The sequence below is a fragment of the Rousettus aegyptiacus genome, unplaced genomic scaffold (assembly GCF_014176215.1).
Source record: "Rousettus aegyptiacus isolate mRouAeg1 unplaced genomic scaffold, mRouAeg1.p scaffold_m13_p_11, whole genome shotgun sequence".
In the NCBI taxonomy this organism is placed as follows: Eukaryota; Metazoa; Chordata; class Mammalia; order Chiroptera; family Pteropodidae; genus Rousettus; species Rousettus aegyptiacus.
This window is the reverse complement of record NW_023416286.1, coordinates 74,978,469-74,992,537: the sequence shown is the minus strand read 5'-3', so window position 1 is coordinate 74,992,537 and position 14,069 is coordinate 74,978,469. Positions and strand designations below refer to the sequence as shown.

The window sequence follows — 14,069 nt, the reverse complement described above, 5'->3', positions numbered from 1 at the left end:
AATAAAGGCTGGAGGAATTATCGAAATGCCCTTTCCTTTATTCATTTTGTGAGGTAAGCAGGCCTCCTCCATTAGACACTTTACGAGCATCTAATTAATCAGTTAAATAATAAAAAATCTTATAAAATGCTATAGCATTATCTATACAATATGGTGATTATAAAAACAATCTAAACTAATAAAAACAGAAAATATAGGATGTTTCCAGACAATTTCTTATACTAAACTTTCTTCCCTTATCATCTGTTATAGTAATAACCTGGACAGGCATTTCTATACCAGCTTCTTAGGAGCATTTTTTTTTTTTATTTTTAAATTTAATAATTTTTTTTCCCTCCAACTTTCTGTTTCTATAAGGGAAAAAATTTCTGGACATTATGGCTTCACACATTTCAGAGGGAGAAATAATGATAAATAATTGCAAATATTTATGGATAGTTGTTCAATGCTAGACATTTACACATAAGCTCTTAATCTTCCCAATAGTCTTCAAAGACAGATGTTCTTAATCCCATTGATCACTGAAGAAAATGAAGATTAGTGAGATTAAATAGCTTTCCTAAATCCAAAGCTGTAAGTGAGAGAACTAGAATTCTAACTCATACATTCTTGATCCTAAATCTCAGTCTCTGAATGTCCACATCACTGTCCAGTGTGTTTAAAATTATATAAATGTGTAATTTATATAACTATATAATTAATATGAGAAAACTACTGAGTAAAAAACACTGCATGTTACTAACAAATATACTCATGCCTGAGTTTCAATAAAGTTCTTCTGCAAAGATATATTTCCCAGAAAATTGACAATATATTTTATATATTATACATTTTAAATAAAAATCTTTCCCATAAAAACACTGGCAAATAAGAGATATCTCTTTTTTCCTCATTAGTGCATCAAAATTGAAAAATAAAAAACTAGTCAGTAACAATGTTAAAATCCTTATCAATAAACTTCATGATAAAAGCAATATTTCCCTTATATGGTATATTCTACACTATACGCATGTACACACATATAAAATAATGTAGTATGCAAGGTTATATTTTTGATATTTGATAATTCCTAATTCTTAAAAAGTTATAAAAACATCTATAATTATAAGTGAAAATAAATACCTGAGGTATCCTTCAGTTATTTTATTATTCAAATCTATTAGCTCTTTTTTAATCAGAAGTGTTAGTAAATCAAAGAAGTAAATATCAGCTCAAGTGAAATCATGAAATGGCTCCCTACTCCCTCTTTTTCTTCTTCTTGTTCATTAAGAGAGTGGTGGGACTGAGTTCTGGGCCTTTGTCCATCCATGACAGCACCCTCTCAGAGAGAGAGAGAAGTTGTCAGGAAGTAAGCACAGAGTCTCTGCACCTCAAGACTGCAGTCTGAAATATCTGACTGCTGTGAGTCAAGAGATTTTTCACTTGGTAAAACTGAGAAGGTGAAATTTATTTCATGTGCTATGATGAAACTGATAGCACTATTCATAAACAAATATGACAAAGATGAATGCATAGTTTTGTAGTATATGTTTGCAAAATTTTCTCTAAGTTCACAATCAAATGTTATTCCTATATATTGAAGCCTATCTTATACAAGAACCAAACAACCATGTTTATTAGCCTTTTATGAGAAGTGTTTTATGTATTCATTAGTCATAGTTTAATTATGGGCCTCAGTCAAAGCAAAAAATATGACATAAATCCTAATCCTTATCATTTCTAGGTTCTGAAGACAAAATACATACATAAATATTCAGTTTAAAGGGAATGAATCAATGATCATGGGCATTTTACATTTCTACAGAAGGGGGGGCTTATTTATTTGATTTTTTTAGGTGAAGCAACCCTTGTTTGACCTCACAGATTACAAGGACCTTGTCAGTTTACAATCTCTTATTTTTTAATTTAATTTAATTTAACTTAATTTAATTTTTATGCCTATAGCACCTGGTCTTCCTAGGTGGTCTCCCATCCAAGTACTAACCAGGCCCGACCCTGCTTAGCTTCTGAGATCAGACAGGATTGGGCTTGTTCAGGGATTATTAAATGCAGTCATATAGCAAAGTTTCTTCCTGCCTTTTAAACCCTAAGGGAATATTAATGTTACATGTTGAAATAGTTCTATTCTACTGAACCATCCTACTATTTAAAATTATAACAATTTAGACTTATATGAAGATAAGAACTCAAGCTACATGATACTTTAGTAGCCAAACATCTAACTTTAGAATTATTTTAATGACAACTTAATTTACAAGTTACTCAAAAGTGAGTGACCAGTTTCCAAGCATTACAACTTCATGGCATTCTTAAATTGTCATCCAAATAAGCTCCAATCTGAACATTGCAAAAGAAACATCTGGATTCAATTTTTAAAAATTTCATAATGGATCATTTCTATGAGGGATCTATGCATTTATACTTCACAAGCAGTTATGTTAGCTGTAGACTGTCCTTCTCATCTGGGCATTTGAAAGTAAACACTTTTTTGCAAATTTAGGTATTTGAATTTGGACATTAAATGTCTTGATACATAAAAATATAGAATAAGCAATACTGAATCATAAACCTACATAAATATAAGATTAGTTGCTACTACAGCTGTATTCTACTCAATGGCTGACCAACTAGTGTCGTGCACAGAACTTGTTTGGATGTACTGTATATGCATACCATTTAGGGTTCACTCACTGAATAAAGGAATAGTTACCTGTAGTGCTGAAATAAACCAAGGCTTTGCCTGTGTCCCTTACCTTTGCCATGACTTCTCCCATCCTCCAAAAGCGGCACTACAATAGTGTTGTTCACATTTCCAGGTGACCGAACGGCTGTGTACACCACAGGCACTGACTGTACCACCACGGGGATTCGGTGAACATGACTCAGTTTGTTAGACTGTAAATTCATGGGACTTGAAGGTGGTACAGGATGGATAATGTGCAAAAACTGCTGGCCTCCCACACCAGATGCAGAGGCAACAAGGGGCCCTGGAGTTAATACTGTTGACGAAGATGATGCTGAAGATACTGATGTTATAACAGTTGGTGATGAGGCTGGACGACTAGAAGACGAAGAAGATGTTGAAGTTGAAGAAGGCGAGGAGGCAGATGCTGTCATGGAAACTGGGGAGGATGAAACAGCTGTGGGGGATGTTCTGGCTTTGTTGATTGACAAGTCCACTGGCTCAGTTTGTGTTTGGAAGTGATCTACAGATAATGAGTCCTCTGGGGGTTCCCCTTTCACATTATTTAGCAACAGGGGAACGGCTTCCATATCGGGGTAGTTGTGGACGTTTGGAGACTGTGGAGAAAAAAATGGAACACATATTTACCTCTGTTAATTACACATTTTAATAGATGCAAGATTTATTATTAGAATGCTTATTAATTTTTCTCTTATTGCTAAGGGGCATAAATTCGTTCCCCAAATATCTGACAAAACTGCTCTGTGACAGTCATCATGATTAAAGTTGAGAGTACAAAAGTACAAAACAGAGTAAAACAAGACCTCTGCTATACAGACATTTTCATCTTAGTGGGAGAGACAGGCACAATTGTTAAAATCCAGGGAAGTGCTTTATGGAAGAGAAAAGAGGCTACAGAAACCTAAAAATTATGAGCAATTTTATACAAAATCTTTTAAAAGACAAGCTCAGTATGCGAAGCATTATCTACTTAAAACTGTATAAATACAACCTATTTAATTAAAAACATTCATTTTGTTGCTTTGACCCATCCTGCATTTACGAGTCTCAATTTCCTCAGTTATAAGATAATGGGAATTTTGATTAGATAATCTTAAACATCCTTTCCAGCTCTAGAATTCTACAATTTCATAATCTAAGCCTTATTCAACACTATCATAATCTGGAAGCATAACATTACCTGGCAACAATACTGGGAAAACTTTCATATTTAGTGTAAGAGTTACCATAACATCCTCATGAGCATTAAAAAAGGGCACAAAGTTCTCCAACTTCCCACACCCGATTACCACATTATTAAATATAATTCATTTCTAACAACTGGATAATAACTTAACTCTCAGTGATAATAACTTTTTTCTCAAAATAATATACAGAACTTCTACAATGTTCTTTTCAGAGAATAATTTTAGCAAAAACTTATCTGGAAATTTTAAATTGTCTATGACTGTTTTGTTTAATCTAAGCTAATGATAATAACTGTCTAAGTTCATTATCATTCTTTTAAGTTTTAATGAGCAAAATTTAATAATAATAATAATAATAATAAATGATAATAACTCAAAATTCAACACAGACTAATGGGTTTGGCATGAATATAACTTATTCTCATACTTATTCACTCATAAACTCAACAGCTATTTAGTGGATGCTTACTGTCAGGCCCATAATGGCCCACAAGTTCTATTAGCATGTGTTAGTCTAGCCTCAACAGAGAGAATTAGACTTTAACAGATCATTTTGGTAATACCTTTTTACCTTTTTTTTTTTTTTTTTTTTAGGCGAGGCAACCTTTGGTTGACATTAGGGACTGCAAGGAACTTGTAAGCTTGTAATCCCTTAATTTAAAAAATTTTCTACACCTACAGCACCTGGTCTCCCCACATGGTCTCCCACCCCAGCACTAACCAGGCCCAACCCTGCTTAGCTTCCGAGATAAGACAGGATTGGGCTTGTTCAGGGGAGCATGACCGTACACTCATTTTGATTATATCTAATTTGACAAAGCTAACATAGACATTATTGTTCTAGTATATGAAAACCGAAAACGTTTTTTCAGCTTCATTTTAAGAATAGTTAAAATTATATTAAATTGTTCTATTTCATTCTTTGTTTAATAAAAGATTTTGGTTTGCTATTCTCCCAAAACTTGAGCATACACTTAAAGGAAGAAAATGTGTTTCTTCAAACCTTTCTATACAGAACATAAATTATTAGCTCCATTCAAAACATACATAGGCAGAAGTGTAAGGAAATTTTATTCTGCAATAATGAGAAAAAAAAAGAAAATAAGTCAACAATGGTATCAGATAGATCAATGAAAAAAATAAATGAGTTGATGTTTTCTTTTGTTTTTGTTTTGCTTCTAAACTAACATAATTACTGACCCATAAAAAGTAAAAATTAGAAAATATAAAAATGAATCACCCAAAATATTTACTGCATGAATTCTAAATAATAAGATTTCATTTTATATACTGAAATTGAGAAGTAATTTTGAATCTTCTCAGACACTAAGAACCAAAGTTAAAGAATCACTATAAATTGAACTACTTTAAAAAAAAAAGCTATTAGCATTGCTCAGTCTTCTAACTAGAACAGTTTTCGGTTGGGTCCCAGCATTATCATCTAATTTCTTTGTAGAACACTGTTAGATGTTTCTTTTCTCTTTTTAAAATTAATTATTTAATTATTTTTTTATGGTGTCACTGGTTAACGAAATTCAGTAAGTTTCAGCTGTATACTAACAGTAAGGCATATATATGTTTACACTGTGTGTTTACCTCCTGTAATTAGATTTTTCTGTTATCACATATTTGACCCCCTTTACCCTGTCTACCTCTCCCTTCCCCCCTTCCCCCTCCCCTCTGGTAACCACTAGTCTACTACTGTCCATGACCATGAGTCTCTGTCCTGTTAATTTCTTGCTTTTAGGTTTATATCCCAGATATAAGTGATATCATGTGATTTTCAACTTTTTCTGTCTAGCTTATTTTGCTTAGCATGATTATCTCGAGGGCCATCCATGAAGATGTTTCCTATTAGCATGTTATAACCATACAGAAATTCTTTATTTTGTGAAAGACTACTTTCAAAAAATATCCCAACTGTTTTATCATTAAAAAGATAAAATGTCATCAAGCCCATGTTACCAAACACTAACTTCAAATATATTCCTGATTTATTTCTCTTTTTTCTGTTATTATATCCAAAATTCTAATTTGGAAATAATGACAATTTCCTGCAAATTTTTCTCCTCCTATCTACTTAGACATAAGGTTTCTCCACAGATTTACAAACCAAGGGCTTAGATATAATTCATCATTGTAGAAATATTTTACAATGTAAACAAAAGACTATTTTAACAGATTATGACAATATAGGAGGTGAGAAATATAAAGTTTATTTGTAGAGATGGCTTCTAAAATATCAAGCTTCTCTGAGCTTTGCAACCTACTTAGACCTGCCCAGATTACAATCAGCAGTCTACCTTTTGCAGGTATCTGCAAAGAAAATATTTACTCCTTAGCTGCTTTACGACAAAGAGTGTTCCTTTTGTAATTCTGTTGTATATACTAGACAACTATGAAGATCAAATATTACTAGCTCCTTGGTACTGTCAAATACTTGAGAACTACATAACTTTTGCATGAGCTCGCACCAAAATCTAGAAAATGCTCATAAAAATTGGGAAAGATAAACCAAATCTTTGGACTACAGATTATCTTATTTGGAACCTTGCATATTATATATGTATATATAAACATAAACATTACAGAGGCACATGTTGCAGTTGAAATGCAGCCAGTATGTCCAAAAATAACACCTCATCAGTATAAAGAGGACAAAATCCTTATCGTACCATGCATCTGTTTACAGTGCTGACATAATATCAAACCCTCTCAGTCCATACTAATCACTTCTACTGTGATAATGTGGCAGGCACGGCCGTCCATAATTCCAGCTTTAGGTGGCACATACATATACATAAAGCCAGTAATACTGCTGAAACGTGGTTTCAACACAGCTACGGCATATTCTTGCTCCTCCTTGTAGGAAAGAGAAAAGACTTGAAAGGCTTGATCCTGAAATCATCATTAGGAAGTGATTACTTTCAGGAAGTGGAACAATGAAATGTGTTGGCTCTGAAGTTTGAATCTATAAATGCGTAGCTGTAGTGGGGTGATGGGCACAGGAGACAACCAAGAGAGAGAACGAAGTTGACAGGAACCAAGGGAAGCCCCCAAAAGGAGTACTTAGAGCAGCCAAAAACTAAACAAAAGGACTGTACATATTTAGGAAAGTGAGAAAAGATATGGGTATGTTATCAGGAAATTAAGGGGTGGGGGCACTGAAAGGAAGAGAAATAATAAGGAAAAGTCAGTAAGTTTTAAGCACAATAAAGAAGAGAAAACTTAAGAAGAAAGGATTCCATACTAAAATATTATCCTTGGGTACAAACTACTCAATTCTTGATACAATACTTATGTCAATTATGTGTTGTTGTTTTCGTTGTTTGTTTTAAACAAAAGCCCATCAAGAATTTTTGCCTGGGAGTGGTGACTTTAGCTGACTTTCTGCTGTTGAACTCCCTGGTGTGGAAGAGATGAGCAAATACTAAATTCAATGTTATCTAAAGAAACGACACTCCTCCTAAAGACATGAAGATTGTAAGGGAACAGTGGATTTTTGTCAAAGAGAATGAGAGTAATAATTTCATTTCAAAAAGATTACATAATATCACTTGAAATGGCCCACAAGTAAATAACTTTTTAAATAAATTGTCTTAAGAAATAAATGCATAAATACACACAGAAGTGCATAAATACACACAAAAGTGGTAAATATTTATAAAAACTTCATAAACACCCTGTTTGTGAAAATCTAAAGAGAAATATAAACCAGATTATCTTGTCACATATTATCACTTCCTTTAAAAGTCTGAAAGCCAGTTTTATTCATAATTTAAATAAAATATTATACATAATAGTCTAGAGAACATACTCTTTTCAGTGATCTGGGGATTACATGTGAGCTTTTCTAATCAGATAATCGTATTCCTGAATAAACATTTTAAAATGTAACTTCACCTTTTGGCATTTTGTTGAATGAATGTAAAAATAATTTTAAAGCCTCCTATGTACTAATGTTTTCCCTACAGTAATCTATCATCATCAGTTGAATAAAAAGCATTTTTAATGCTGATCATATATTTTTATCACATGGCAATCTTAAAAACAAGAAAAAAAGTGTGTGAATACCACTATATTTTCTGAAAACTCTCCACAGAGTCTTATATGTAGTCATAGTTGAGGACCACTTGGATACTACTCTGTTAAATGTTAACCAAGATTTACACACTGTTTATTTTGACTTTAATGGCACTAGAGATTTTTAGAGAAGCAGCAAATGTGCACACAAACACAGGCACGCGCGCCCACACACACACACACACACACACACACACACACACACACACACACGACATCCCCAACCAGATATCCATCCATTCATTCAGCCAGTCAGTCAGCATTTAAATAAATTGTTTAATTTTATCTTTATAAACCTTTGTGAAATAATATCATGACAGTTTTTAGAAAAGACTATCAAGTGACTTAAGTAACATTACATAGGTCCTAGCTTAACTATTATAAAAATCTTTGCTTTATAGGGTGTTGTGTGGTTATTACAGAAAAAAAAAATTTGATTCAGACACAAGACTTGAATTCACTCATTTGCTGTACAATCTTGGTATCATCATTAAAATTCTCTATAAAAAAGTAATACTAGTTCTAAACTCATACAATTGCTGTAAAGACTGAATAAAAGATATTAGGTGTTTTGAGGAAATTCTGAAAAATATGGCAGAGAAGCAAGTGAGCTTCCTGTTAGAACTAAAACTTCCAAACATAACCTAATCCATTACTATTAATTCTCAGAAGTGACTTAATTCATTGAACTCAGCATCAGAATATACTCTGATACAGGACTGCATAATTCAGCCACTATTGAGGTACGGTGTTTGCTAAATAATCAAAAAGGTACATATTACGAAAGTAGCTGAATAAGTCAGGATATTGTGAGCATTTTTAGGGTCCACATATGATTTTAAAGAAACACATTTTCTCTTAAAATACAGGAGACAGTCATTTGAAACTATTCAATTTTTTCCCCCATATTTTTTAGATTAATTAAATTGGCCCACGGGATGATCATGTGATAGTTGATAGAATACATTTTAAGTGATCAGTCTGATTTCTTAATTTCACAATACAAATAACTTACAGGAATCGAGTTTGCATCCACTAAGACAATAACATATAAAAATAATAAATATACTAAATAATTGTTATGGGATATTGGCCATTCTTTAAGAGTATTATCACGAGATGAAACAGCAGAAAATTATGTAAGTTTCACTCTCTGACTTAGTGATTAATTTAACACATACTTTTTATGGGAAGTGCTTAAACTTACTGTGTACACTTCATGTAGAAAAGGAAATAAACTAAGTTTATGATTCTATATCTGGTGATCACTTGAGTGTTTAAGTTATACGGCATTATTTTAAATGCAAGTGCATTTTAATTAAAGAGATGAAGTCCTCTTTCTACATGAAGTGCACAGTAGGTACGTGCCTTAGTTTTCATGCTTTCCTTTCCTTCATTAGTAAGTAGAATTACCTAGGTATGAGCGAGCACTGGGCTTAAAGCAAGTGACCTGCAACTATGACTGGCCATTTCTGCTCTATGTGTAAGTCACTGAAAATCCATTTGTGAATAGAGCTTGCACTTCACTTTCCACTCGACTGTTTTATTTTAATAAAAAGGAAAGCCTATCTTTCAACATTTGTCTTGCATAGGTCCTCATAGTTCTCATTTATCTTATTTTCAGCTCAGTGATTTTTATTCTTTACATGTTCAAGGAGAATCTCTTAAAAACAAACGTCGTAAAAGTGTTAATTTATAAAACTCATCAAGAGAAAAATTAAAGCCAAGTACACTAGTGATTGAGAGATAAATAGTAATTCCTCTAAAAGCATGAAAAAAATAAAAGGAAACCAGCAGAAATATCCTACATTGACAATCTGAACCCTGGTTTCAAAAGTACTGAATAAGTTATCTACTGCATGTAAGAGGAAGATACTTGAATGAATATTTAATTCAACTGCTTTATATCAAGCTCTTGTGTTAGTTTAAGAAATTATTGATTCCTCGAGAAAATTCAGAACATATGCATAAAGTAATGGACTCTTTGTGCTTTTACATTTCCGTTTTTATGCTTTCACGAATGAACTGAAATGCTGGCCTTTAAAAGGGTTCAATACACACATATAAATTTATCCCAAATTTTACTTTCTTTCCCAGTTATTATGTTTTTCCATGACCTATTTATTTCCCAGGACTTTCATGAAACATATTATTAAGCCAAAGCAATCGGAATCTATGTTAACAGTTGACTGCAATTCTGAAACTGTGGTTTGGCACATATGTGGGAAGGATAGTATGTGGAGAGAAGGGTTCTTCTACATGGTGGTAGAAGATGCAGTGGATTCTGTTCATGCATTTTAAAAATTAACAGCAGGTATTCCTAAGCAATGAAAGGACGGCCGAACATGTTGGACATGAATATATCATATATTACAGGTAAATATAAGTATTTAGCAAATAAATAACATTTCATTTTACCACATAATATAATCGGTGAATATTCAATAACATTTGCTAGATGAGAACACTGTGCTCAAGGCATTAAAACACTTAAATCCTACTAATCTGGTCAAATGAAGTAAAGAAGTAGTGTCACGAAAACAAATGTCAAAAAGGAAGTCTGGGAAGTTTGTTTTTGTTCCTATTTTCTTACGATTGCTAGCAAACTGAACTTAACGAAGCATGCAAAGATGCTCTAAAAATACATTTTATGTTTTCGACTCTACATTTTGGAAAAAGGCAAAACTATAGAGACAGTATAAAGATCAATGGTTGCCAGGGACTTGAGAGAAAGGGAAGGAGGAACGAGTCAGTGAAGCAAAGGGGGTTTTTAGGGCGGTGAAACCGTTCCGTGTGCACTGCAATGGTGTTCGCACATCACTGTGCACTTGTCAGAACCCACAGAACCGTACAACACAAAACACGATTCTTACTGTAAACTATGCACTTAATAGTGCATGAATACAAGTTCATTAAGTCATTGAATGTAACAAATGTGCTACGCTAATGCGAGACTTTAATAATACAGGAAACTCACCATTCGGGTGGGCTGGATACATGAAATTCTTAGGTATAATCTGCCAAATATTCTGTAAGTCTAAATTTGTAGTAAAAAACAAAACCTACCGTTTTAAAAAATTAAATTGAATTCAATATTAATGCTAGTGATGAGAGTCAATTGTCTATTATTATGTCTGCCATTCTTTGTAAAAGTAGTAATCTGAAATTGTTTTTATGACATTTGTAAATTTTTTAAAAAGCTAACTGTTATTGGTTTATCTTTTCTATCTCATATTAGAATTTTTTGATCTTTTGGTTTTAAATTATTATCATTCAGTGACTAACTTAAAATACTGGTTTCACTATACATGAGAGAAAAATATGCCTTACATACTTTTAGGGATTAAAAAAGTCATCTGAATCTTCACCCTAGGCCACAGTTTCATTTCAGTGCCTAAGGCATATGCTCTGTGTTAGTTATATATTTTAAAATATGCAATAATGTTTATCATTTTCAGTGAGATTAATCTTCTCTGCTACTAGATGAAACTTGCTTTGGATTTCACAAAATGTTTACCATTCGGTTATTTTTGTAATGCTATCTCACAGCAGTGGAATACATCAAATTTCAGAGTCAAGAAACCCGACCTCAGAGAGGCTGAGGAAACCAAAGTTTTATTGAGATATAACTGACAAATAACATTATATTAGTTTAAGGAGTAAGATAAATTAATTTGGTAACTGTATATACCATAGAATTTTAAGAGTTGGCATTGAGAAGCTTTCGAAAGATGGTTATTCTGTTAGGAAGATTACATATATAGCAACTATCTCAATATCATGCAAATAAGTACTTTAGGTGCATTGGCGAAAAAATCCCAAGGGCACCATCATCACTGATTTGAACAGTGCTGCATCTCAGCAAATCAGACAGGCATTGAGATGTTGTGTTCCAGAAAATTCCATTAGATGACTTAAAGAATGGCTCTAATGAGGACACAGACACTGGTACTGAAGTTGCATGTAAAGATAACTGAAGTAAATAACACCGGCAAATTGGGAGCGTCTAGAAAAATTCGATATTGGATATTTTATAAAGTGTATTACATACACTTTCTATAAATCTTTTTTATTTTGAATTGTTTTCTAATTAATATTATATATTTAAATATAAAACTGTTAAAATTAAATTATCTATGAGTTTATATATATTCAAGTTGGTTACAAAACTTTCCTCCTGGGAAAATAGGTCATCATTTAATGCAGGGACTTGTATTTAGACATACGGCCATTGGGATTTTGACAAAGATGTATATATAATGCTTAACTTTGCCTTATTTTAGAAATAAAAATGAGAAACAAAAAAGTGAGCATAAACACAGGGAAAAGTTTAGAACAACGGTTTTAACCCTAGCCATTAACTAACTGGAATCATCTTCAAACGCCTTAAAGGTACAGAAGCCAGAGATGTAATAGGGCTGGGATGTGGCACAGGCACTGAGAGTTCAAATGGCATCGCATGCAATTCCAACGATTAGCCAAGACTGAGAAACAATATTCAACAGTGTGAAACAATATTACCTATAGAATGTTGTTAAAAATGTCAGCATACAAACCTGCATGTAAACATGAACTTAATTTTGTCCCCCCAAAATATTTTCATTTATATATGAACATAAGAAAAACTACTCTAGAATATTAATAATAATTTCTCCTTTTGGTGAATTTGTGGGTGATCTATATTTCCTTTTTTACCTTTTTTCCTAAGTTTTCCTAACTTCTATAGTGATCTGTGACAAAATAAAATGTGTTACATTTTCAGAAAGATAAAAATATATTTTAAGGGAAAATGTCTGAAAAAGAAAGAGGTGTTTATAATTTTTAATCTAGCTTTTCTCTTTCTAGATTCTAGTGAATCATATGTTATTAAAAGAAAATTACTATACTGTTATTTGAAGAAAATAACAAATTCTATTAAAAGTTCAATTTACCAAGGGTGTCACTATTATGAGTTTAGATTGGTGGTGTCATTATGCTACAGTAGTTAATGCATCTGCCTGTGTAACTTCGAATTAAACTAAAGAAAAGAGCTGAGTATAATTGACAACTCAAGGTATATAATCCCAACTCCTCTAGTGGATTACAACTATAGATTCCTCTGGAAATCCCAGGCTGCTGCTGCATTATAGCTTACCGGGCAAACATTTTCATACTTGAAAAACTAATGTAAACAATTATATACCGATGTATGGGAACTACAAAGCTTTTTATATTTTTGATGAAAAGCTTTCATTCAATCAATAAGACATTAGTGGACATTACTATATAACCAGGAATGCACTGTGATAAATCTGAGGATGATAAAATAGATTTTAATCCTTGCCCTGATTAGAAGTAGCTTTTCCCCTGCCTATTCCTACATCCCGCCCCCCACCCCGCACCCCGCAAGAGATTTGAGAATTTCATCACATTTTTAGTGAACGGCATTCAGAAAATATGACATGATATGCAATGGGGAATTTTTTAACCCTTTGCCATAAAAAAATAGAGAATATGAATTTGAGGGGAAAAACCTTCAGTGTGCATACAAAACAGTAAACATTTAAATAAGTATTATAGACACCTTACAATCATAAATAATGATTATTAAAGTGCAGGAAAAATAAACATTTATACTTAATATTTACTACAATACTATCCGATAGAATTTTCTCTTCCCAGTTTATAAATGAAGAAATGTAGTCCCACAGAAGCTGAAAGAATCATTCGAGAGCACGATATTATGTAGATCTGTGATCTAAACCTAAGAGTAATTCTTAACACTGAACTTCTTCCCCGCATGCAGTCCTCATCAGCCATGGAAGAGAGAGTGAGAGAACTTGTGTTTTTACATGAGAAATCATTTTTTCATGTAGTTCATACACAATTCGTATTTTGCAATATCCAACTGAAGACAATATAAAAATGACCACTGTTTGAATAGCTGTCTGGTGGGCACCAACTCACTCTCCCAACACACCCTGCGTATAACAAATCTAATGGCATGAGGCAGATGGCAGGATCCACATTATAATGTATTTCTTATTCAGTTCCTGTTGGTTTTCACATTAGGCTTCAGGATAGCAGAAACTAGAAAAATCATTCTTAATTTAGGA

The 14,069-nt window shown here is 32.8% G+C and overlaps 1 protein-coding gene across 6 annotated transcripts in view; it reads right to left on the bottom strand.

Annotated features, from left to right (window-relative positions):
- The window catches only part of KLF12 (Kruppel like factor 12), a 380,697-nt gene that overhangs the window by 129,122 nt on the left and 237,506 nt on the right, over positions 1 to 14,069 (bottom strand). For all 6 annotated transcript variants that reach the window (XM_036228902.1, XM_016133384.2, XM_016133393.2 and 3 more), the window contains one exon: positions 2,754 to 3,300. In XM_036228902.1, the coding sequence (XP_036084795.1) occupies positions 2,754 to 3,300 (547 nt within the window). The remainder of the gene's footprint in view (positions 1 to 2,753; positions 3,301 to 14,069) is intronic.